Source organism: Pseudochaenichthys georgianus, chromosome 4, assembly GCF_902827115.2.
Source record: "Pseudochaenichthys georgianus chromosome 4, fPseGeo1.2, whole genome shotgun sequence".
NCBI lineage: Eukaryota > Metazoa > Chordata > Actinopteri > Perciformes > Channichthyidae > Pseudochaenichthys > Pseudochaenichthys georgianus.
The window spans coordinates 23,803,446-23,830,173 of record NC_047506.1 but is presented as its reverse complement, the minus strand read 5'-3'; the positions used below and the strand labels follow the sequence as shown (position 1 = coordinate 23,830,173).

The 26,728-nt window shown below is 39.8% G+C and overlaps 1 protein-coding gene across 1 annotated transcript in view; it reads left to right on the top strand.

Moving 5' to 3' along the window:
• Nucleotides 1-26,728, top strand: part of ddah1 (dimethylarginine dimethylaminohydrolase 1) — a 120,588-nt gene that overhangs the window by 52,451 nt on the left and 41,409 nt on the right. Inside the window, exon 2 of the mRNA XM_034081890.2 lies at nt 22,427-22,526. Coding sequence (XP_033937781.1) covers nt 22,427-22,526 — 100 coding nt within the window. The remainder of the gene's footprint in view (nt 1-22,426; nt 22,527-26,728) is intronic.

Genomic DNA, 26,728 nt, shown 5'->3' with positions numbered 1-26,728 from the left:
CTTTGTAAACTAGCAGAGATATGGCCAGTGTTGCGTGAATTAAATGTGATTAATGAAATATGACTGTAGAAAAAGAAAGGTGCTTTTATATTGATTAAACCATTTTTATTTATTTCAGCATTAAGAAAAATGAAGATGGCAACCTCCTCCACGCCAAACTGCACAACCTGTAAGTTGATGGTCCTGGCTTACTTTACATGACTTCAGATGGTTGACATTACACACAAACATACTATACATATACATGTGTGCACAATTGTAGATAAACAGCACAGAGTATATATATATAAACTGTGTGCTGTTAATCTGTTTGAGGTTTTGCTCTCTTGTTACTTTTAACCATACAGGTGTGATTTCATAGTTATTTTGCATGTTATTGTCAAAGGAACAAAATGAGAAACCCTTTATAATTGATTTGATATTCCTCATGATCTGAAGCATTTGTTGCTCTCATTTATTTTCCTCCCATAGTGACTGTATGGATAATCGGAGACAGCTATGTCCGGCATGGAGCCCAGAGAGCTACAGAGACCATCGGCAGCAACCTTGGCCTCGACCTGAGGGTGTGCTGGTTCGGTTGGGGTGGACTGCGCTGGAGAGGTGTCCTCCCTTTCTTTTCCTACTCCCTGCGAGGAAGAGCAGTCCCGGATGTCCTCCTCATCCACTGTGGCGGCAATGACTTGGGGGATGTGCCCAGTGTTCAGTTGCTGAACCAGATGAAGGAGGACCTGCACCAGCTTCACCATCGGCACCCTGGCATGAAGATCATGCTCTCCCAGATGAACCAGAGGCGCCGGTGGAGGGCTGGTGCAAATCCTGTCAAAATGGACAAGGCCCGGAAGTTTGTTAACAGTGTTATGGCTACTTTTGTTCATAGCCTAAATGGTGCCATTGTTGACCACTCCAACATTAGACATGACAGTCCTGGGCTGTTTTTGCGAGATGGAGTTAATTTCACCCCTTGGGGAAATGATATTTTTTGTAAAGTCACTAGCCAATTGCCTGAAAGACCACCTCCAAAGACTGTGAACTGCTAAAATGTCAGTATCACTGTTTTTGGATTTGGCCTTTAGAGTATGTATTCTAAGGCCCTTGCTAAGCCCAGACTGTCATGGCTAATGTTGAGTTAGATATTACATCTGTAGCCATAACACTGTTAACATGGCTGCTCTTCCTCTTCCCCACATCCCACCCCCCCCTCTTCCCCCAATGGACTCTGCAGCTCTCCAGGCCCATGCTGGGCATGGCTGTCTGTCAAACCTTTTATTTTGTATTTGTTATGATGTTTTTTGTTATTTTATTTGTTAAAATAATTATGTATTTATGTAAATATTGAAAATAAATTACATTCATATTTTCACTTATTTTGTCTACTGCTTACTGAAAATGTTAGCTATCACATCCAAATGGGACTATCAAATGAAAGGATAAGCTTACCATACAATACAGAAAACATTACACATTAAGGCTCAAATCTTTCCCCAAGCAGTCTGAAAAGAGTCCCAAGTTTAAAAACACAAAATCTTGACAATGAATACTACACTGTCATTTGTCAGTGACAATGCAAACAACAGGAAGGTCTCCCCTAGTCCCATGTATGTTGGCATCAATGTCATAAGCATACCATAGAATGTAATTATGAAGTGCAATACCCACAATCCCTACAGGGTCGTACCGTCACAGAAGATAATACCTTTTAGAGAGTTTCTAAATTGTTCAGTATGCAGATAAATATTTGTTTTACAATAGAACATTTTTTCTCTATAAATGTTCCCACATGTTGTGAGCATCTACTTTAAATCTTTTGTCAACAAATAAAAAACATCTTAATTTCCTTTAGGACCACATTTTGTTCATAACACCACTACATTAACAATAAGCATAGGAAAATGATAACTGTCAACATTTAAGATTGTGCTTTTACTCTTTATTTAATCAGATCTATTTACATTGAAAATGTGATAAATACACAAGCCACATTGAAAGTTACATCTTGCATTTTATGAAAAGTAAAGGTTTCGAATCATTGTATGACTTAAAGGGATAGTGGAAATCCGCGAATTTTGGGTTTAACTTATGTATTTTTATTAAAATTAAGCATAATAAACAATTTTTTTTAATTTCATGCGCCTAGTTTCATTTTATTTTCAATTTTACTGCTCCCGACCACGCCCTCTCAATGAAACGAAATACTTCGGGAATCTTCGGGTGATGACGAAAACAAAGGAAGACGGGCACAAACATTGGACGAGGCACGAGTATTTTATTATGTTTTCTGGCTGATTTAATGCATCATTAGCCTGTACCATTGTGTACAACGCCATTTATTGCCTGTCGATTAGGCGACCGGAGGCCTCGTCATCCGATAATCCGGTACACAGTGTCGAATGTGTACACTACAGTCATCATATAGACATGATAGACTAACAGTACTGTGAGTACAGCCTACACTTGACAGGCAGCCTGGCTAGCCTAGGATTAGGACCATACTACGTCAAAAGACCGATTGGCTCTAGCTGTATATCATGCTAGTATACAATTCATTTAAATGTATTCATGTAATTAATGCCCATAAGGCTGTTACATATACAATAATAAATGTGACAAGATAATTTATGTGAACCTGACCCTGGTATGTTATGAAATGTACCCTACATGCAGTCATCCTCGGGCATAGCCATAGGCCTACAGTGCATGCATGCCAACTTTTGCAATATATAATATAGCGCCTAGCGTGAGCTATGCTTAGGGACCTACCAGTCAAGATTATTTGTGCGTAGGGGTGCATCATCTGGCGCCTGGTCCTGGTCATCCTCGCCATTGCCCATGCCGTGAACTAACTCCATCACCTCGGGCTCGAACAAATAAGGACGTAATGGTCCATCGTCTGGCTCAATATTCTCACCATCGTCGCTTACTGAACCGGATTCAGATTCAGTTCCTAAAACTACATTTTCGCAGGAAAGCCGAGAGGATGTTTCTGACTCGCTATCATCACTGGATACCTCGTACAATCCTTCTTCTTTGTCTGGTATATTTGCCCTTCCACGTTCATTCTGCATAGACGCCATGGTTTGTTATTGTTTCGTCTTCCTGAGTTTTCCTCACTTCCGGTTTGGCTGACTCGATCATTTCGTTTCTAAAAAAGTTCGGGGAAGCTGCAATAAAGTGCTTCTAACATGCGTAAGGCAATTATTATATTTTTGTAATCAGGTGTGATTGTTTTGGTACGTAATTATGCTTGTATATAAGTTCAAACGAAACTATTTGGGGTTCAATTTCCACTATCCCTTTAAGTACACTACAAAATAAATTAAAGATGTGCAACAACTGTATCAGTAATTAAAATGATATAACTTATGCACAGGCTTGGGAGGGCTACTTGCCAAAAACACAACCAGTAACTTCATGTGAGTATCAAGATATAAAAGTAATGTAACGTGATAACTTTCTTTTTGTTTTGGATTACTTCAATATCAAATGTAATGCAAATAAACACAGGAGAGAAGAAATATGAATATGATTTTTTTACTTAAAATGTATAATATAATACCATAAAGCAGATTCAGGCAGTAGGTGTAGAGAAGAGATACCATTTGATAATTTTACAACAACCACTATCTGCTCTTTTTAGGTTTTGAATAAGATTGTAATCCTGAGTTTCCCTATTATTAAAAAAAGTAAAACTAATCCGATTACATCTCTTCCTATGTAACTAAGGATTACACTTTCATTTTTTTCTATACGATCTTGATTCGTGTTCGATGTAATCCATTACTATCTAAGCCAATACAAGTCATAACTTTTGGAAAATTGTCTCAAGTTATAAATTATGCCTTCAATCTCTTTCACGTGGAGAAGACATCCCATTGGCCGAGGCGTTGCAACTTCCCTCAAGCGTCCTACATGAAAGAAAGATCACATGTTAGAAATGTGTGCACAAACTATTCAGTATGACCCGTCTTAGTTTAAAGCCCAAGTGTAAGAGTGAACAGAGGCGGAGTCTGCCTGTTTTCCAATTTGTTTTGTTTGTTGGCTGCTGCTGCCCAAACCAACACCCTCCTCACAAGCATTGGCTGTTGGAATGTCATTATGCTCCACATGTGGAACAACAAAGGCTTCTTCAGGCATGCCTTGTATCATAATGATATTGCTCTGATCAGCAGCAAGACTGTTTTCACCACTACCATGGTCTACATCTGCAACCTCCTCATTGCTATTAACAGTCGAACTAGGAGTGTCACTTACCTCGTCATTGTTACTCACCCTGCTTTTCCTTCCAGGCTGTTGTTCTTTGCCATTGGTGAAATAGAAAATGGTGGGCACTGCAGTGTTTTTCAGGCATCTCCTTCCCTAATAAAAATAATAAACAAAAACACATAAAATAACTTTTTGAGGTCTGTAGATATTCAACTTTCTTTTGAATAATGTTGTTTTAAATGTAAGAGTGCATTATAAAAGACAATAGAGGGCCAACATGTTAACTATGCAGTTAATCCATTCAACAATTACGTGTTTCCAAGATTCAGATTCAAAGGATTTATGTCATAGCACATTGTTGGCTACAGTGTGGGAATGGCAATGAAAATCATCTGTCCCGAGCTCCTCCAACAATGCAACAGTTATATAAGACATAAAACAATAAAAGAAATTCAAAATTAAATTAAGAATAATAAATTAGTGCAGGCAGAAATCTATATACACGTAAATATAATAAGACATATGCAAGAACAGAATGTAAAGATAAATATTGTATAGTAAAATTAAATTAAATCTTTTTTTTTTTTACAGTGATAGCTGTTAAGATAAATAAGTTATAAGATGACAACAGATGAATGAATGTTGCTATTAAAATAATGTAAAAAAAAAGGTAATATAATTCATCTGTTTTTAACATAGAGTATGTGGGGGGAAATGGCAATTCTCTATCTATGATAAAGAGTCTTTGCATAAATTGAAGAGAAATGTGATGGTTTGCAAACAAATCGATTTGTATTTTTCTTTACTTAACTGGCAAAATCTTAATTTGGCCTTTAATAAAAAGAACATTACTCATCACTGATGTGCAAGCTGTGCCATAACAATTATTTAGCATTGTATGATGTATAACATGTATTTAATTAGTAACAACAATTTACACTCACAAATGGAACCAAGTTATTTTGTTTTTAAAAAAGGATCTGTACCCATGAGTCCGTGCTGAAGGGATGACTCTCAAAGTGTGCACTGCACAGGCGAGAAGAAACGTTGGGGGTCCATGTATTCCTCCGGATGTTCAGCACCCACTGGTCCAGCCTGTATGGATCACCGAAAGGAAACCTTTATTCAAAAATACATGAAAACCGACCCAAAGACAACAGGAGGGTTAATGCCATATTCACTTAGTAACGCATGAACAACTTTTACAAATATTTCTATATAGTCTGTGTTGGTAAATGTAATCTAGGTTGCACATTTCCTGCTGAAATACATGCATGGGCCTACCAAGTTACTGCGTGGCACTTTGGTTTTGATAAAACAGTGTAGTTCCACTATATAAACGTTACATTCATAATCAAACGAGATAATATGCAAGATAAATAGCTATTTGTTGTTATTCTTAATGCTTGTCATTCACACGTTAATAAAATAAAATAAGTACCGATACATAGCAGAACAATTGTGGCGATGTTCAGCTTAATAAGCCTTGTTCAACATCATTTCTTTAGCTAATAATATAGCGGGCTGCAGGCGAACCAAGTCCGCGTTTCGCTGCATTCCTTGATCTCCAGTTATAACGCCGGGCTCCGCCGCTGGTCGAAGCTAACGGAGCCGCAAAGGGCTAGCTACGGCTCCGGTTAGCTTCGGCGGCGGACTCCGGCGGCCACCACTGGGATAATTGGGTCCCCTTTTAACATTTGCTCCCATTTAGCATTATGGGCGTCATAGCCATAGACTATAAAAGTCTTACCCAAGGCTGAATCATAAACTAAACTGTATATATATATATACACATGCATAAAGGGTTACGTCCTTAGCTAGCTACATAACAAGCTAAGCTAACAAGCACACAAACACCTGCTAACGGGGTTAACATGTATAATATTATCATTTTACTCACCGAAAAAAGCTGTGAGTAGACTTCTTGGAAGTTCTGTTAGTACATTCAAGCGCACAGCACGACATCTTAATTGTCTGGTATATCACCACGAACACGGCTAAAGCTAAAGGGTCAAGTACAGTACTATGACTAACTGACGTTGTAGCCTCTATGGTTGTAGCCTAGCAGAGTGGACAAGTTGCTGTTAGCTGACAGTGAGGCACGTATCTGTCAATCAAAGTGACCACACCCTAATGTATGCACAAACTTTAAGACCTAATATAAATAAAAGGGTCGCGTTAGAAAACAATTCACTCACAGATCCATAATCATGAAGGTGGAATCTAACTATATCGATAATAAAATGTATGGAGCCAGGGAGAGAAACATGTTTTTTTCCGCTGTAAAGTTGGGCATTTTAACATGGGGGTCTATGGAAATTGCTCCTTTCTGCAGCCATCGCCTATCGGCCAATATATGAACTGCAGTGTGTGGCACTTCCGTATTGGCTTCCCGGCTCTTCCCCAGAGTTTGCCGCTTGGTCCCAACACAGGTCTTACTGAGGTGGATCATTTATATAACACTCTTGGATAGACCTTTCACAAACAATTTAAACCACTATTTACATTTCTTGTAAGTGAATATGTTGTATCATCACCCAAGGACTCGTATTGAGACCCACGGTCATTGAAATATTCAAAATGAGATGAATTATCCATTTAAAAATATAAGAAGGCCTATAAGATCATGATTATAAGATTATCACCAAATTATTAGCAAAACGACTGGAAATGATTTTACCTAAACTAATTAGTCCTGATCAAACAGGTTTTGTCAAGGGCAGATATTCTTCTGATAATATAAGGAGACTTTTGAATATTATAAACTAGGGATGTCCCGATCACCTTTTTTTGCTCCCGATCCGATTCCGATCATTTGATTTTGACAATGTGCCGATACCGATTTTTCCCGATCCGATCTTTATGCAATGCATTAAGAGAAAAAAAAGGTAACAGATAACGGCTGGTCATCCAACGTGATGAATTCAGCTATCTTGGCTGTTATTGTGTTGGCTTTTTAACTGTTCTGGGGCAGTTTCTCTTTCCTTTTAAAAGTCTCTGAAAGTGTCGGTTGTTTCAGTGCCGTTACCTGAGTGGCCGCTGTGTACTCGTCGTGTTGTTGTTGGTGTTTGTTTCTCAGGTAGCGTATTAGATTGGTCGTGTTGAACGTAGCTCTGTTCTTTCCACCACGCGGAACCTCTGCCTTGCAAACATTGCATCTGGCTGTTACACTGCCTTCGCTTTCAATTTTATAATACTTCCAAACTCCTGACATTTTCTCTGTCCCGACTCCCGAGTCACCAGCTGAACGTAGCCTCTCGTTAGCTTACTGCTACTATTAGACACTGTGCCCTGCCCACTCTGTTGTCAGATTTCAGAGAAATAAGCAACCAGGTCTATGAAAACAAGCCCAAAGAAAGCAACACATACATGATGTTGTGTAATTTTAAACCAAAACTAAGTCCTCAGGATGACTTTAAGACGTGAACATGGTCATTTTTGTTTTGTAACATTAAATTAAAAAAAAAAAAAAAATCCCGATCCCCGATTTTTTTCTCCCGATCCCCGATTTTTGGAAAATCACGTGATTGGCTCCGATCCCCGATCACGTGATCGGATCGGGACATCTCTATTATAAACCATTTGGACACCGGTCAGAAGCCATCTCTACTTCTTTCTTTAGATGCAGAGAAGGCTTTTGACAGGGTTGAGTGGAATTTTCTTTTTGCTATCTTGAACAAGTTAAATATGGGCTCTCGATTCATAGAGTGGGTCATATCAATTTATAAAAATCCTAAAGCAGCGGTTATTACTAACTGCATTTCCTCAGATTTTTTTCCACTAACAAGGGGGACAAGACAGGGATGTCCTCTGTCACCTTTGCTTTTTGCAATTGTAATTGAACCACTGGCGTCATGTGTGCGAGACAACATAAGTATTAAAGGAGTGAAGATTAACGATGAACACAACATTTCTCTGTATGCTGACGATATCATTCTTTACTTAACGGACCCAGAAAATTCAGTACCACACTTGCACGACACGATAGAGCAATTTGGAAGATACTCAGGATATAAAATTAATTTTAAGAAATCGAATGCTTGTTTCTTAAATATGACGCCAACAGCAAATTTGGAAAAGTCTTGTTCTTTTAATTTGTCACCAGGTGGCTTTAAATACTTAGGAATAAATATAACACCACACCTGGATAATCTGTTTAAAGAAAATTACAATCCACTCATTGACAAAATCAAACAGGATTTATCTAAATGGTCCACATTACCAATATCACTGCTACTGTAGGAAGAATCGAGGTCAGAAAAATGAATATCCTACCGAGATGTATTTTTTTTTTTCAAATGTTACCATGCTATTTATCCGCTGACTATTTTAAATCTCTCAATAGACACATCTCAAAATGTATCTGGTGTAATAAAAAAACAAGAATCAAGTTAATTACTCTTATGAAACCAGAAACTATGGGTGGTCTTGGTCTTCCCAACTTTCAACACTACTTCTGGTCAGCTCAATTAAGAAATGTACTATCTTGGTCTCTGGGAAGAAAGGATTCACTATGGGTTCAGATAGAAGCTAATATCTTTGACCCGTTGCCAGTGGAAACTCTTATATTTGTTAAAGACTTCAATAAGGTGAAAAATATGGCCAAATGTTTTACAGTGGTCAATACACTTTTAGCCTGGAGGGACTGTCCAACAAAAGTTCAATCTTTTCTCCTATTTTGAAGAATCCTGATCTTAGCAAATATTTGTTGTCAATTAATATAAACAAATGGACGAAATCAGGTATAAAGCAATTGAAACATTTGTTCCACAAAGATATAACATTGAAATAATTTAATGATTTAAGAGCAGAATAAGACATTTCAAATAAGGACTTTTTCAGATACCTGCAAATTAGGAACGTGATCCACTCCATTATTAAAAGCAATAAATTGAGATCGGGATTGTTGGAAGAGGAGGAGATATTGATGTCATCGAGCACGATCAAAGGTAAAATTAGAGAATTTAATGCAGTTTTTTTCTAAAAGAGCTCAGTCATCCTTTCCAACTTTAAAAAAGATCTGGGAAAAGCATTTAGGGATACAGATAGATGAAACTACTTGGCTGAATATCTGTGAAATAACACATTTTCCATTCACAAGCAATCTACGGAGCCCTGGAGGGTTCACAGAGAGAAAAATAAATAAAACGTGCGCACGCTTTAGTAACTCGTGCGCACGCTTTAGTAACTTGTGCGCACGCTTTAGTAACTCGTGCGCACGCTTTAGTAACTCGTGCGCACAAGTTACTAAAGCATGCGCACGAGTTACTAAAGCGTGCGCACGAGTTACTAAAGCGTGGCCTCGTTTTGTGTGTGTGTGGGCATTTGTTTATGATAGTATCGTTCGTTCCGGTGCACTCCGGCAGGACTATAGCACATCGAGATTAAGATTAAACGAATTTCTTTCACTTGGGAATACACATATAACTATGGAGAACCAGATTTGTGTAAATTACTGTTCGTGGTAATTTGAAAAAAAAAGGCCGGGGGTGTCGGACACACACAAACACACCGAACACGCACACACAGAGCGGAGCTGAGCACATGTAGCAAATGTAGCTTCTTAAACTTGCATGTTCTCCTACAAACAGTCACTGCGGAGCGACACACACACACACACACACACACACACACACACACACACACACACACACACACACACACACACACACACACACACACACACACACACACACACACACACACACACACACACACACACACACACACACACACACACACACACACACACACACACACACACACACAGCATGCGCCCCGGTGACAGGACATATCCTTCATAAAACGAGGGGGAATACTCTGGTAGTTCGATGTGTGTAGAGGTGTGTGTGGTTAAACGTAGCAGCCTCGATCTCTATCCAGCGGTTCTAATGAAGGGAAACGCAGTGAAGTAAACAGTAAAAGGCACCGCTCTTTGCAGCTGGTGCTGCTCTTCTCAGATTCTGCTGAGTTACACGTTACTGCCTCCAGTGCCCTGTACGACGAAGCCAGTTCAACAGACCCTGGATATGTTTGATTTACCCGACTTAACTAACCCTAACAAACGCGATGTCGCTAAGCGGCCTACGAAGCTGGTTATCAACTCAGCAAATCAACCAGGGTTTCTCTGTCCGGCTGAGAGCGCGTTCACGTGAAAGGTACGGGGTTACCAACATTTGACCAATCACAAACATGGAGACGCATGCTGACAGCGCAGCGTCATACTTCATGAATGAATAGTGTAAATAGCAAATCCTGCTTCGTAGTACAGGCCACTGGTGCCACAGAGATTTCATAAAGTGAAGGATGTTTTCCTTCTATAAAACAGCTGTGGGCAGCAGCAGATTCTGTGAGTCACGGACAGGAATCCCTCAATTTAAATAAAACGAGGCCATGCTTTATTAACTCGTGCGCACGCTTTAGTAACTCGTGCACACGAGTTACTAAAGCGTGCACACGAGTTACTAAAGCGTGGCCACGTTTTATTTATTTTTCTCTCAATTAACCCTCCAGGGCTCCGTACAATACAATCAAAGAAGCAAACTTTAAATTTCTCAACAAATGTTACCTCACACCCATAAAGATGCATAACATTTCCAAAGAAAACTCTTCAAAATGTCCGAGATGTAAAGTAAAAGAAGGAACATTTATGCATCTGTTTTGGGACATTTCTGGGATTCGATTAATGCGCTCACAAAAGCCGTTTTAGGCATCGAAATGAGCCAAAATCCATGTTTTTTCCTGTTAAATGACATGCCAAACTTTAAACTGAACCCCAAACATTACAGAATACTAATCACAATAACATATTTTTCCAAGAAATGTATACTTTTACTCTGGAAGAATGAACGTCCTCCAACATTTAAACTTTTCATTGATCAGATAACACATTTTTTACCTCTGGAGAAAATGACATTGGAAAAATATAATCGTGGACATATCTTTCAAGCTCTGTGGTTGCCATTGTTTTCTTATTTGCAAAATATATCTGAGATATGACCAGTGATGGGATGGTGCACTCTGTGGCTATTTTTCCTGACGGCCGGAAATACTAGTTGTGTTGTCATTGTCTATATTGTCGCTGTATTGTATAATTAATTGTATAATTATTTGTTTGTTTTACTTTGATGTGGGTTTATTTATTTTGTTCTTTCCGTTTTATGTTTATTTTCATGGCTCTGTTGTTTAAGTTATATTGATAAGCATTTTTGAGGGAGGAGGGAGTGTAGTGAGTGTACTGTGATATTACAATATAAATGAAATGGCATCAATTACTGTACACTATAATGAAATAAAAAGACTTGTAAAAAAAAATATATATATATATAAGAAGAAGCGAATGAACAGCTACTGGAGCATTAATACAAACATTATTTACAGAGATTGTATCATTTTAAATTAGTTTCTAGACTGCTGGTCATCCACTCATTTATAATTACATGAAGGGTACATCAGCCTTTCTCAGCTCTCTTAAATGCAATTAAGTCTCACACACAGACCATATGCTCTTATAAAACTAAATACCCTCTATTAAAAATTAGAGGGACAATGCCTTCATTTTTACTTTGTTCTTCCTTCTCTTATAGTCTTGTCAAATGATGTGTGTAATACTGGCCTTGCTGCTATTGCTAACTCTTTAAATGTGTCTAAATAGGACTTTAGTGTGGCATTTTCCTCCTCGGAGCCCTGATATCCTGGGAGCCCCAAGTGAAAGCAATCTGACAGTGCAGTCGGTTTGGCAGAAAACAGCTCTTTTATCGAGGCAGCCTGCCAGATCCGTGTGGTTGATGTGGTGCTGGGGTCTTTAGATCTGCTACTGTTAACTATGAAAGCCTTCACGTTGACCCACTTCTCTACATTTGTGTAATCCTAAAGCAGAGGGGTATGGGCGGAGGGATGCCATGGCTTTGTAATCCACAGGTATGTTCCAACATACACCTTGGATTTGCTTGGATAACACAAGGACAGGCCATGGGGGGTTTGTTTTCTCTTGGCTGCCATTAAATGAGTAATTTCATACTTTTGTTACAGGCAGTGATAGTGTCACACTTTGCAGTAAGTTCCCTTTAGGAATGTACCATTTGATCACCATGACCGCATCAGACTGGACCCTTTTTACCATGCACTTCCTGTGTGACTCATTTATGATTGCTTTTTGTGTTCTTTGTGCTAACTATTCCTGCAAGTGGACTGGACATTAATCATTTTGTAAAGATTTCCAATGGGAAAACTTTAAACTTTCATATTACTTTTATGTGCATTCACTATATGGTTAGTGTGTGACAGCCTTTTCAGAACCCCATTACAGATTATAAAGATACCTAATTGTTAAGCCTTCAGATACTCTTTGCAAATAAGCCCTCTAAGCCCTTTACACGGGAACGCAAACAAACCGAATTCGATATAAAAAAAGTATTCCGTTCACACGGATACGGCTCAATAAACGTGTCCCTTCACACGAGACCGCTTGACCCGCTGGAGACGCTGTAGTACATATGCCGGTCCTGTAAGTGGCGCTGTACTTCCGCCATAAAATACACCAAAAGCAGCAAAGAAGACCCCCGAGCATGGTTGCCAGGTTGCCCTTCTGTTTATTCTCCGCGGTGGATTTAGCAACATGTAGTTCATGTAGTTATCCATGTCCACTTGTTGCTGATGGTTGTGGTAGAGGAGCTGTAGATTTTGCACTAACATCTGTAGCATGGTCAGTAGCTACTGACCATCAAATTGGCTAGAGTCAGTGAAGCCATAGCCCCTATAGAATATATAAAGAATAAATGAAAAATCTCTACAAAACACAAATACACTACAAAAGAGGAGGTGGGGGCAGGCATTTGGGATATATATTTTTTAAATCCTCTGGAGCAGAGAGAGGAGCTGTGGACTATTGTTATTGATTAATGCATCAGTGTTTCTTAGGGTCAAAAACACTAAACTCACTTAAAATGAAAGCGTTTAGTTCATTTAATAAAAGAGCACATGTTCAATGTGAAAGGTGACAGTAGATATAGATTCGATGCAATTTGGTGATATATATATACAAATAATAATAATAAAAAAAAAAAAATTATATATATTTTTTTAAACACCTTGAATTACAGGGGGGGTGCGGGGCTCCGTTGGCGGGCCACAGCGCCCCTCCAAGACAATGGTAGGGGAAGCGCTGATGTTTGAATTGGGGGGTGGACATCACATCCTCTAGGGCAGGGGTTCCCAACCTTTTTTGGAGTGGCTTTGATGGTTATTGGACTCAGGATTAATTGATTTGGATTCCCGCTGTATGAATAAATTAAAGGATGGCGCAAGTGGAAACAATTCACAAAGGGATTAAACTGTTTAAAACACATGCTCAAAGTAAGCCGGATTTTGCCGTTGTGTTTATGTGGATTCAAAAGTCGTAAATAATCTACAAAATGGAGGAGTCCGATCTGATCGGAGCAACTGACAAATAATCCAACTGAAACCGGCAAGGACAATGACTATGTTTTAAAAATGCGCTTATCCAGAAAAGCCTGGTTTGGACACTTTACGGGCAGAAGAAACATTTCTATTAAAGAAAAATTATAAATTTCTGTCTTTTTATGCCTTTAATAGCTACTAACTTGCATTTTTATTCAAATTAATGAATCAATTATTTTTTATATTTTATTGTAATGTAATGTAGAGACAAGGCCTTTAGTGACAATCATGTATTGCGTTACAATTATATGTATACAAAAAAAAACCCAGGTTGGGAACCACTGCTCTAGGGGGGTCCAGGGATATGCCCCCCCGGGAAGAAATGTTTGAACATTTTAAAGTAAAATGCTTCAATCTGGTGCACTTTGAGCACACAATTACTTGAGACTAGATCTAGGAGACTACAACTCTAAACACCCATATGAAAAAGATTGGTTTACATTTTAATAATCAAATAAATATGTGAACATAACCAATAACCTACTGTACCATAGCCAATAACAAATAAATGTAACTTTTTTTATTTTTGTTGTTTGTCATTCATATCTTATTTGACCTAGTTAACATTTATTTAGTAATGCACATTTTTATTTCTCCAGTTTTAAACAATATATTTGGTTTACTGTCCTATAGTATACATTGAAATTATTTCAAACCTGTTTATCCCAATAATTATAAAGGAGTGCCTTGGAAATATGTGTTTACATAAATTGTGATCAAAACGTTTGAGACCCACTGAGATAACTTGGACTAAAGTGAACTATCTAAACACTGAGAGAGTCCTTTACCTCACTGAGCTGTAGTTATCAGCCTCTCAGTCTGTCAGGAGAGAGCTCCCCTCCACCTTTGTTGTAGAAACATATTCTTCTTATGTCCGGTGCTAATAACAACAGCGCGGTACCTCGCTCCCACGTTCACTCAGCAGCGGGAGCCAGATAAGCCAACATCCCCCACTTTCATCACTTACAGTGCCCATCTTACAGGACAAATGAAAAGTGTAACCGGGGTGAAAAGGGTGTTACCTTTACTTAATTATGAATGTTGTTACATCAAGGCCGAAAATTATGATGAGCACCAACGGTCAAAATTGTTTTTCCCTCCCAGAGCTGCCAGCGCAGCACCCCCCCAGATCTGGCGCCCCTAGGCGAACATCTATAGCGCAAATTATCGTATAGGACGTAGCCGCTTGGCTCCCCAGAGCGTTCCGTCCGCAGATCTATCCACCTTGAGACCCGTTATCATTTTAGGGGTCCGTTTCCGCGATACCGTTATGGCCTCGTGTGAACGAACGTGCTATACGAAAGAGAAAATTAGCGGATACAACCCGTTTCGTTCCCGTGTAAACAGCACATAAAACTGCTGCTTCTAGCAAACTTTTGACAAATCTATAATTGAGCTACTTTATCGCAACAATGTATAAAGTAGTTGTCTTTTTGCATTCTCATAGACATAATACCTGAACGGTATGGATAGCCTTATCCTCCTTGTTCCTGAATAGCTAATGGGATTTGTGCATTTATGTCAAATTCCACTTAGTGGATTTGCCTGAAATGCAGCCATTATTCCCCTTCTGTATTCTGCTGGTCTTTGAACTTTCCTCGGCATTTGGCCTCTGCTATCTGTTACGATCCTCTGTGCCATGGTTGTCCAGCCAAACCCTCAGCTATGACGCACAAACCCCCCCGTTCAAACGTGTGCCTATATGTCATTGTCAATACAAGAAAGCCCCTGTTTTGTGTTTGTACACAGTTCATGCCGGTTTTGACAGATTGTTTTTGAGTACTTTAAGATTCTCAAAGAAGCCTATAAGCTGGAGTCATTTGTTTATTAGCAATGGATCAAATTACGATTTTAGTCCTTAATGATGCAAGGAATGATCACTTGACCCTGCACTTCATCTCAGGTCTATTGGTTTTTGTATCATATTATCAACCTAACTGTTTTGGTTTACTCTTGCTCAATTCAAATCTCTCTCCTTATTCTACTTTACCATACACTACTCAAAAAGGCAGACAATGTTACCAATTAGCTGATAAACATAGGATATATCAGGGGATGGTTGGGACCAAAACAGAGCTGAAATGGTTGAACACATATTTACCAGGTGGCAAGAACCAAAACTCAGACAAATGCAAATGCTGTTCCATGTCTGCAGGTTGGGAAAACAGGCAATTTGTCTACAAATGTTTGTGCCATGGCATTCTTTCAAAAATGTTTGGTGGGCCACCCAGTCCTCTTATAACATCCCTTTACAGTATGTACAATTTTGACCAAATCCTTGTATAATGTCCTCTTTGTTGTCTCTACCAACCTTGTCTTGCATTATATGCCATTGGATTCACGCACTTTATAACTGCAGCTGATAAGTGTCATTTAAAGAGGCCGACCTCCTTGCGTGTGAGGCTCAGAGGAATGCTGTGTCCCCATTATGTCGGAGCGTGGGACTCGTTGCCTGGTGTAGGGAAGCTACGATGACCTTCAGGAATGCTATTGTTGAGGAAACTATTCCCTTTCCAAATTCACCGTGCTCTATCAGACTGATGGTCCTTTTTAGCTGAATGCGATATCAACGGGTACCATGGGCTAGAGAATGGAGACAGGGTCCATAAAAAGCCCCAAATAAAAGGCTGTTCTCTCTGCTCCGTCTCCCTGTCCTGGGCTGGAACGGCAGGAATGTGGCAGGCAGACCGTCTAAATCTCAAAGCCTTTAGCCCCTAATGAATTTTAAAAGGCCTTTTTCATTCAAAGCAGGGTGCTGGCTAACAGCATGTCGCCAAGCACTCAGGGGAAAAGGAGGAGAGAGGAGGGAAGAAGAGAGAAGCATAGAAGGGAGAAGAGAGGAGGTTCTGGCAAAGTGAGTTGGCATCTAGGCAGGGTGAGGTATTGGATGTCCCTAACGGTAAGAGATAATAGGCCACTCTGCATGAGAAGCCACCTTAGAAGCATTCTTGACCCCGCCATGATGGTCTAGAGAGAATAAAGGGAATGTGAGAGATAAAGCAAGAAATCAAGATAGTGAAGGAAGAGAGGGAGAGAGAAAGGGAAAAAAAGGAAGAGAGACAGAGTTACTAAAGATGGTGTATTCTGCATGTCTGCACCTGTTGAAAGATTTGTTTGTCACTTTTTTAGAAGCACTCAGCTTAGTTTAGGCTGTATCAAGAAAAACTGCTATCATTGCTTACTGTACAGGCAGGAAATTGACATAAATTGTCTCTAATTCTTGAGAACAAAGCACATACAGTAAATGATTCAGTCATTATGTTGAAGTAAGCCTCTAAAGACTACAACCCTATGCAGAACATGTCCTCCTGTCTATTGAACCTTTACTCTATTTCTGCTTTGTCATACAGCTACAGTGGGGCAAAAAAGTATTTAGTCAGCCACCAATTGTGCAAGTTCTCTCACTTAAAAAGATGAGAGAGGCCTGTAATGTTCATCCTAGGTATAACTCAACTATGAGAGACAAAATGAGAAAAAAAAATCCAGAAAATCACATTGTCTGATATTTAAAGAATTTATTTGCAAATTATGGTGGAAAATAAGTATTTGGTCAATAACAAAAGTTCATCTCAATACTTTGTTATATACCCTTTGTTGGCAATGACAGAGGTCAAACGTTTTCTGTAAGTCTTCACAAGGTTTTCACACACTGTTGCTGGTATTTTGGCCCATTCCTCCATGCAGATCTCCTCTAGAGCAGTGATGTTTTGGGGCTGTCACTGGGCAACACGGACTTTCAACTCCCTCCAAATATTTTCTATGGGGTTGAGATCTGGAGACTGGCTAGGCCACTCCAGGACCTTGAAATGCTTCTTACGAAGCCACTCCTTTGTTGCCCGGGCGGTGTGTTTGGGATCATTGTCATGCTGAAAGATCCAGCCACGTTTCATTTTCAATGCCCTTGCTGATGGAAGGAGGTTGTCACTCAACATCTCACGATACATGGCCCCATTCATTCTTTCCTTTACACGGATCAGTCGTCATGGTCCCTTTGCAGAAAAACAGCCCCAAAGCATGATGTGTCCACCCCCATGTTTCACAGTATGGTGTTCTTTGGATGCAACTCAGCATTCTTTCTCCTCCAAACACGTCTAGTTGAGTTTTTACCAAAAAGTTCTATTTTGGTTTCATCTGACCATATGACATTCTCCCAATCCTCTTCTGGATCATCTAAATGCTCTCTAGCAAACCTCAGACGGGCCTGGACATGTACTGGCTTAAGCAGAGGGACACGTCTGGCACCGCAGGATTTGAGTCCCTGGCGGCGTAGTGTGTTACTGATGGTAGCCTTTGTTACTTTGGTCCCAGCTCTCTGCAGGTCATTGACTAGGACCCCCCGTGTGGTTCTGGGATTTTTGTTCACCGTTCTTGTGATCATTTTGACCCCACGGGGTGAGATCTAGTGTGGAGCCCCAGATCGAGGGAGATTATCAGTGGTCTTGTATGTCTTCAATTTTCTAATAATTGCTCCCACAGTGGATTTCTTCACACCAAGCTGCTTACCTATTGCAGATTCAGTCTTCCCAGCCTGGTGCAGGTCTACAATTTTGTTTCTGGTGTCCTTTGACAGCTCTTTGGTCTTGGCCATAGTGGAGTTTGGAGTGTGACTGTTTGAGGTTGTGGACAGGTATCTTTTATACTGATAACGAGTTCAAACAAGTGCCATTAATACAGTTAACAAGTGGAGGACAGAGGAGGCTCTTAAAGAAGAAGTTACAGGTCTGTGAGAGCCAGACATCTTGTTTGTTTGTAGGTGACCAAATACTTATTTTACCGAGGAATTTACCAATTAATTCATTAAAAATCCTACAATGTGATTTCCTGGATTCTTTCTCCCCATTCTGTCTCTCATAATTGAAGTGTACCTAGGATGAACATTACAGGCCTCTCTCATATTTTTAAGTGGGAGAACTTGCACAATTGGTGGCTGATTAAATACTTTTTTGCCCCACTGTATGTGAGCTCTTTAACTTTACAAAAGACATACCAGACTTAATGATTGATGGACCTGTAATTGGTGTGTATATACCCAAGGGATAGATTCACTCTCCTGTAAATGCAAAATGCCATTAGGAAACATTAACTTTAATAGCGGTCCTAATCTTCTGTGATTAGCAGTGTTTCTAAGGGGAGCTGTTAAGAATTAACAGTTGCATGCTTATTGTTTTTTCAATCATGAATACAGCACTTAATACTCTTCCATGGCCAGTAGAAAGAAACATCAACACACATTCATTTTATTAGACTGATGCAGGTGAGGTTACATTCACTGGCTGCTTTATTGGAAAATGCCTTGATCCACCCATTCAGCCATTTATTGATGACTTAGAACGGATAATTGTAGGAGGTCATGTCCGGTCGAAAGGCCTCATTGAACCTTGAAGTGGATGTGTGACAGCAGGAAGAATTTGCACTCCTGCCAAATATGCACTCCTTCTTTAATGAATCTGTGTTTCTGCTACAACATGCTACTGACAGCTTCCAAATGTGCAGTTAACCACATCAAGAATGCAGGTCAGGAGGAGTGTGTTGTGTCAGGAGGGTTGTCTTGGCTTACGTCAGGCCTGTTTGTGCCAGCTGAAAATTGTTTAAACACCACAGCTAATGGAAACCTTTCAGTTGAGCAGGTGCATCCCTTTATGGCCATTTAAATACTTCCAGCGCAACGGACATTTGCTTCAATAAATGCTTCACAATTCCACAATCTCAAGCCATTAGACTTAGCATCATATGGGATGAGATTCAGCAACGCATCGCTTTTTTGTTCAAGATTTGAGTGTTGCTACGCCGTCTGAAACTTAGATTGTTCGGGACTTTGAACACATGCTTTGGAGACAAAGTTATTAAATTCTCTTCACATAAAATCGATTTATTTTGGTTCATTCTTCCAAAAAAAATGTTGGTAGCCCAAAAGTTCCTCTCACGGCCCGTCCACACAGCGGCGTGCGCTGACGCTTGCCGGCGGGCGTGTCTGAAACTCGACCAACAACCAATCACATGAATCTCCCGCCCCTGACACCCAAGCAGCGGTTTGATTGGCTAGAGCTTGTACTGGCATATGATTCGATTGGCTGACGCCTCACCGAGGCGTCAAAAGTTGAACATTGCTCAACTTTTGCAGCGAGCCACGCCAGCTACGCTCCACGTCGCTTCCCACGATGCATTTCGGCTAAAAGTGACGTCACCCCATTCAAAGTGAATGGGGAAGCGTCAACGCACGCCGCTGTGTGGACGGGCCGTTACAGTATCAACCGTGTCCAATGCCTTTCCTGTCCAAATTGAGTTTGGCACAGGTGAAAAGCTAGCCAGCTAAATGGAGCTGAATCTCAGCAAATGTTCATTGTAAACATTTTGAGTTTGTAATTTATCTTTGTGTAGTCTATATCTATGTGGGACCATTCACAAACTGTAAACACAAGACCATTACCTCGCTACACTCAATCTTCCCTTAACTTGGAATGACATGATACTAATTCATGATCTTTTTTTAAAATGTTGTTTAGCTCCTTCTAGCTCTTTTTGCTCCTTCTGTGTGTACTAAATAACTAGTCCAAACTCACAAGCAACATATTTATTGTGTCTGTGCTTAAGGACTAATTGATGTTCTCTACCACACACGCACACCGAGCAGATATCACACTGTTGTCTATGTAAAGGGGCCATTACATTTCCCATGGTGAAGGAGGGGCCTAAACACCCTTTGGGTCACATCACCTCCAGTGATGTCAGAGGAAATGCCAGAGAGCTGAGGTAAAGAGCTACTTCATGCAGTCCTGCAGATTCTTGGGCAGACGTCTACTTTGATAGTGGAGGCTGCAGTGTGCTACAGACAGAAGAAGAACGGAAAATCAGTGGCTGATAATGTGGAGACAGCACAGTCTGTATATTCTGTGTGGTAATATTGGGAAAAGTCTTTCTCTGAAATGTATTTTAGTTTTGTACTCAATATGATATGGACTGGGGAATAAATATTAGGCCTTTGCTCTCAAGCTTTGTTGTGAAATAACTAACATGGCTAATAGGCACAGACGAATGAAGAATGTTAATATATCCAGTGTTTCAACTGAGTTTTCTCATAAATGATGAATCAGTGGCGGAGTAGAAATAACTTAACTTGGAGCAGCAAGGACTCCACAGCAATACAACAAACATCAGAAGTACATTGTTTACTTAATCAGAATCAGTCTCAAATGTTTATTTGCCACCCAAAACACCTACAAACTTAACTCATTAATTGCAGATAGTTCCTTAGCGGTGTCCTGGCTTTGGATAAATAAATTGAGGGGGAAATTACCTCTAAACTTCACTCATTATGGTGCACGCTGTTGCTTTTAAGAGACCACTAATGAATCAGGAACCCAGTTACTTGGAAGGACATTGTGTTTTTCCTGTTTAAAGAACACAACGTCAAGATGAGCCGAATTCCTTCAGATGAAAAATTGAAAAGGAAAGACTGATAATTATGTGGGATTCAACTGTCTGTCTTCTTGAAAGTGATTGGATTGGAAAGTTGCAACTGTGGCATGGTTATATAAAGGAAAAGTCATAGGAAAAAAACCTGCTATATACATGTCATTATTGAACATAATCGCAGTTATGAGTTTAGTACACTACACTTTTACAATAGTCTTGGATTAAATCAGACATTACATATTTATAATGTTCAGTTTTTGTTCAAACTGTCTTAGAGAGATGTTGAGTCAACTTTGAAATCATTTTGTAGGATGTAGATTGTACTTCTGTTAAACTGTATCGTACTATACAGATAGGTGTTGCCTTGATATAAATGACTAGGTATAGCTAGTTACTTATTCCTTACTTGTGACGAAGTATTAAACCACAATGTATAAGTTCATAATTAAAGGAGAGTTGTGTAGTCTTGTATGCGCTTGCAGGCATTTATTGTGCTTTTTGGGAAGTGCATCGCAGACTACCTGAGTGACCTCATGGTGTGGCCCTCCACAAATGAGGAGAAGCAGAAACATTGTGTTAGCCAAAAAGCTCAGTGAGCAGGCTGAGGTCATGGTGAGATAGGGCTTATGGAAACACTGATGCTCTCGCTAACATGACTGGCCTTGGAAACTACTCCCGCAGGAACCCCAAATACAGGACAGTAAAATCACATTGTGCGGTCGGACAGGAGAACAGACCAGCCAAAGTTCAGCCAAAAAAAAAAGACCTGCTCTATCCTCAGGTTTCCATTTCAGTCGATAGGACATACAGGTGAAATGTGGTGTGCCCTTCATTTTCCATCCAGGGAATGCATTCCATAATTTATGTTGATCTTATCCGGGTGGCAACCATCATTTGACTTCCTTCCTGTAAATGTATGGAAACAGATGACCCAGAACCTGAGGACAGGAAGAGGCTTTTTTAGAGTTTGTGTTGGTCCTTCAGCGTACCTATTTTCCACTGGCCCTGCCTTGTAAAAATATTAACGTACTTCCTCCAAAATGACGTAATTTCATGGCTCATTAAGTGATGTCATCGAAACCTGTTAGAGAAAAAAAAGGTTTTGTTTCAGCGCACTCAATCTCAGAAATCTGGGTATTGCTAAACACTGTGCCTTAAAGAAATCCAGTGTAAATCCTCAGACTGATTTGTATCATCTTGTTTACAGATGTTTGATTAAAACTGAACCCTATCATAATAATCCTGGAGAGAAGAAATTCAGTGGTGTAGCTTACTCCACGTCATCACAGTTGGTTGTTTAATATCAGCAGATGTTTTAAGTGTATTTCTGTTTGTGTCCTTGTGGTTGTTCCAGACGGAGGCAATGAAAGCAGCTCTGAAGGAATTGAATCTGAACATTGTGGAAATGACTGATGAGAATGCCACACTGGATGGAGGAGATGTGCTTTTCACAGGTAAACTATGTTGCCTCGATCATTTGATTTTGTACAAATCAAAACAACGCGAGGCACTCAACAAATACAAACATTCTACAGAAAGCATAGTCGTAATTCTAGCTAAAGGGGTTGTGTCTTGTGGTTTCTATAAATGAATGAAAGGTATATCACAGAAAATAGTAATAAAGTGCTCTATTCGCCATTGAATGGATCAATTCTAAGATTCCAATTATTGCATCCAAGCTTAGTTCAATGTAGCATTGCTTTTCCAGTTGTTAATTTAAACAATATCAGGAAGTAAACGTTGTTGGCATTAACCTGAACAAAAACTCTGGTTCGCGTAAGCAGCTAGACAAAAAATGTTTTTCCATTTTGTTTTAATCATTGAGGTCAGTAATGACGTTGGTTCTCCCTTAGATCTTTCTCCGTGTAGCCATAAACAAACTCAGAAATGCTCCGAACATAATAAAAAGTATTGCTAAGCAGGAACATAACGTACGTGTTTCTGATTGACATCCATCTGTGAAAATCGTCCAACCGGATCAGAATTTAGATTGAATCCCCATTTTTCAGGACTTTGCATGAACTTGTTGAATATAATCACAAAAAATGGGATGTGATTGTAAACACAAAAATAAGAAAGCAGTGGAAGTATGAGCCTCCGCAGTTTCAGCTTTCAAAACTTGTGTCTGTTTTTTCTGGATCCTCCACCAAAAATTCGATGACCTGGTTCCTCGGTGCAATAAGCAGAATTTCCCTTGAACAATATTCTGTTGCAAAAACATTGTGTACCATGTTCAAATCAAATCAGCTGGACCTCTTAACATGGGCCTCTTCTCTTTAGCATTAGTAAATACAATTTAGTGAGGGCAGAGAATTGTAGGCCCATTGCAACATCTTGCAAGAAACAGCGTATGAGGGCTTCTTAATATTTAATAAACAATGAATGTGTCATACCCACTTAACGGGAAAAAAATCATTAACCATTTTTAGCAAAATGAAACACAAGGGTAATAACAAAGGCTCTGAATTAGCCCTGAGCAAAAAAATGCAAACGCAGTTAGCACAGAACTCAAGGTAAAATACCCGTATTACTTATCGGATCTGCACAAACAAGATATCAATTAGCAAGCTGAGATTCCACAAAGGCAAAACAGACATCATAACACTTCACGGAGGAAACACGGAGATATTCTTACCTTAGCTGTTGTTCTGATCAAAAGTTGTGTTCAATGGCATCAAAACGATAAAAACGCTGCTGAAGGTTAATCCAATGGTTAATCCAATGTGTCTGTGTCACTTTGAAATTATTACTAATAATATCTTCATATTTACTAGTTTGAGCCTATAGGTTTCAGTTTTCAGAGCGTAACATAGCTTTTGACTGTGTGCGCGTCACACTCACTCCTCAATGGTAACGTGTATGTGGAACTTCCCCTTCGATTCTATTGGCTCTAACAGTTAAAAAGAGGTGTCAATCACCAAAATTGACCAATGGGTTCCAAAGAAAGGGCAAATACATCCAAATGACCCCAAAGGTGTTTCTTTTTTTGCTAAACCTCTCTAAAAAGGTCAAATGTCACTTGTTTTGCATCAATCTTGATACAGGGTACTCATTATATGTTTTAATTTGGATTTCTAAAGCTTTTAGTCTACTATCCCATCATTCAAGGGTGGTTTTCACTATAAATGATGTTTTTTTTTTGGACGGACACTATCGTTTACATTTTTTTACTATGTTCAATCTGAATTTACTTTAAAATAAAAAACATCTATATTGATTCTGACTCTTCTACATCCAACTCACAGGTTTATCATTGCTTTGAGAAAAAAGATTATTAATTTACCCCTTTTAGAAGTGAAGTTATGGTCATTTGTTCTGGGAATGTCATTTTCGAGCCTGAGGCATGAAAAACAGGCTCGGGCTTAACTTGAGTGTGTGTCAGTATCTTCTACACCAGGGGTTCCCAACCTTTTTTCCCAAGAGCCCCCCCAAATGACTCCTGTTGGAAGTTGCGCCCCCCAACACACACACAAGGGGGGGGGGGGTGGGGGCAACAACAGTAATTAAAGTTTAAAAGTCTCAAAAATACTACAACTACGGTCACAAACTGGATGAATGTGAAGTATTTTGTTAAAGGAGGATGAAAGCGTAATTTAAGGAGCACTATTTGGTACTTTGATGGTTATTGGACTCAGGATTAATTAATTTGGATTCCCGCTGTATGAAGAAATTAAAGGATGGAAAACAATGGAAGTAGAAACAATTCACAAAGGGATTCAACTGTTTAAAACACATGTTCAAAGTAAGCCGGATTTTGCCGATGTGTTTATGTGGATTCAAAAGTCGTAAATAATCTACAAAATGGAGGAGACCGATCTGACGGAGCAACTGTGACAAATAATGAATGACTATTTTTTTTAAATGCGCTTATCCAGAAAAGCCTGGTTTTGACACTTTACAGGCAGAAGAAACATTTCTATTAAAGAAAGAATTATACATTTCTTTCTTTTTATGCCTTTAATACTAACTTGAATTTTTATTATAATGAATCAATTATTTTTTATATTTTATTGTAATGAAGAGAGGCTTTTAGTGACAATCGTGTATTGCCTTCCAATTATATGTAAAAAAAAAAAAAGTCTAAATATGATATTTGGCCTCAAATCATCTGAGGCCTGGCGCCCCCCAGGTTGGGAACCACTGCTCTACACCATGCAGGCCACAGGGAAAAAGCATGGTACACCTAATTGGGTTTCTAGACATTGGCTCTGTGCGTTCGTTCCATCCAGCTCAAATCGGTTTCACATGGCAAGACTAGAAACATTTCCTGTTGACAGAGCCTCGGCTAACGGCTCATTTTGTAGTGTGTCAGCAGAGTGGAGCCCTTCCCTGAGCGCAGTGTGCTGCTGCAGCCGAGCCAAGATCTCAGGGCTCTGCCTGCCTGCGCCCCACCAGACTGACCACAGCTGGCGTTTCTCACAGGCAGGCATAGAGTACACAGTGTGGTGCTGCAGTGTTCACCTCATGTAGCTCCACAGGCTCACTGTACGGCTGTTGTTCTACGACTTCTGGACTTAAGTTAGTCTTTGCAGATTCCAGAACTTTTTAATTGTCTCATGTTGAGATGTCTAGATCAGGCATCCTCAAAGTCCGGACTCCAGTCCGGATCCAGACCGAACCACAACTGTCTCTGGACTCTGAGCAAATTATACTTTTCATATGTATTATCTGTATTATCTTTGAGACATCTCCACAACGCAACGAGTCAAAATTATCCACTGCAAACAGTGCTCTGCATGTACGACTGTTCCACTGTCTGTGTGTGTCTGTCAACGCATTGGTCCAATCACATTCAGCATCCCGTCAGCGTTTTCCCCCCCAACCAACAGTCTGCGAATCAGAGGCACAGTAGGGCGGATCTTCCGAGAATGCGGGTGGGAAAAATGCGTGTGTGTTTAGAAAAAAAAAAGAGTTAACAGCTCATCTAGTTGCATCTGTACTGTAGCTAGTAGCCTAGTTTCACTTACCGGGGTGGCTAAAAATAGGCCTTGCCACCCCCCAGCTGCCACCCCATTTGGCAGCTTTGTTTTGAAAGAAAAGTTGTGGCTCAACGGACATTTATGAGAGAAATTCTCTAATGTCCGAGTGCAAGTGAATGCAGCACAAGAGGCACGTCTTGTAACCAGCTTGTAACCCCTCCCCCGGCCCTGGCGCAAGCGTTGAAATATGATTGGTGGCGATTTCATTTGAACGGTACGGCGCAAAACGAGAAGCATTCGGACCCAAGTACTGAAGGAATGAGGTATTCGCGGTCTACAATGACAGAGAAGAGACTGTCAAGTTTGGCTGTATTCAGCATTGAATCAAAACGCACTAAAGCTGTTGATCTTAATAAGTTTGTGAGGAGTTTTGCTGAACAAAATGGTAATCGCCGCATTCAGCTGTAATAGACATGTCAACTTGATGCTCTGCTCACGGATGAGCATACACAACTATTAAGATGATGACCTTACGTGTGTACTGTAAATATATCTTTTTCTTTGAGGGGGTCTGCCCCCAAAAAACAGTGTTAAGTCCCGAGAAAGTCAAATAAGACGGTGTGTAAAACTACACTGCCCAGCCAAAAAAAGTAACCACTTTGATTTAACTAGGCCAGTAGGTAAGGACTTTCCACTGGATAATAACTGAAGTATAAAAAAATGCATGACTGAAGTGA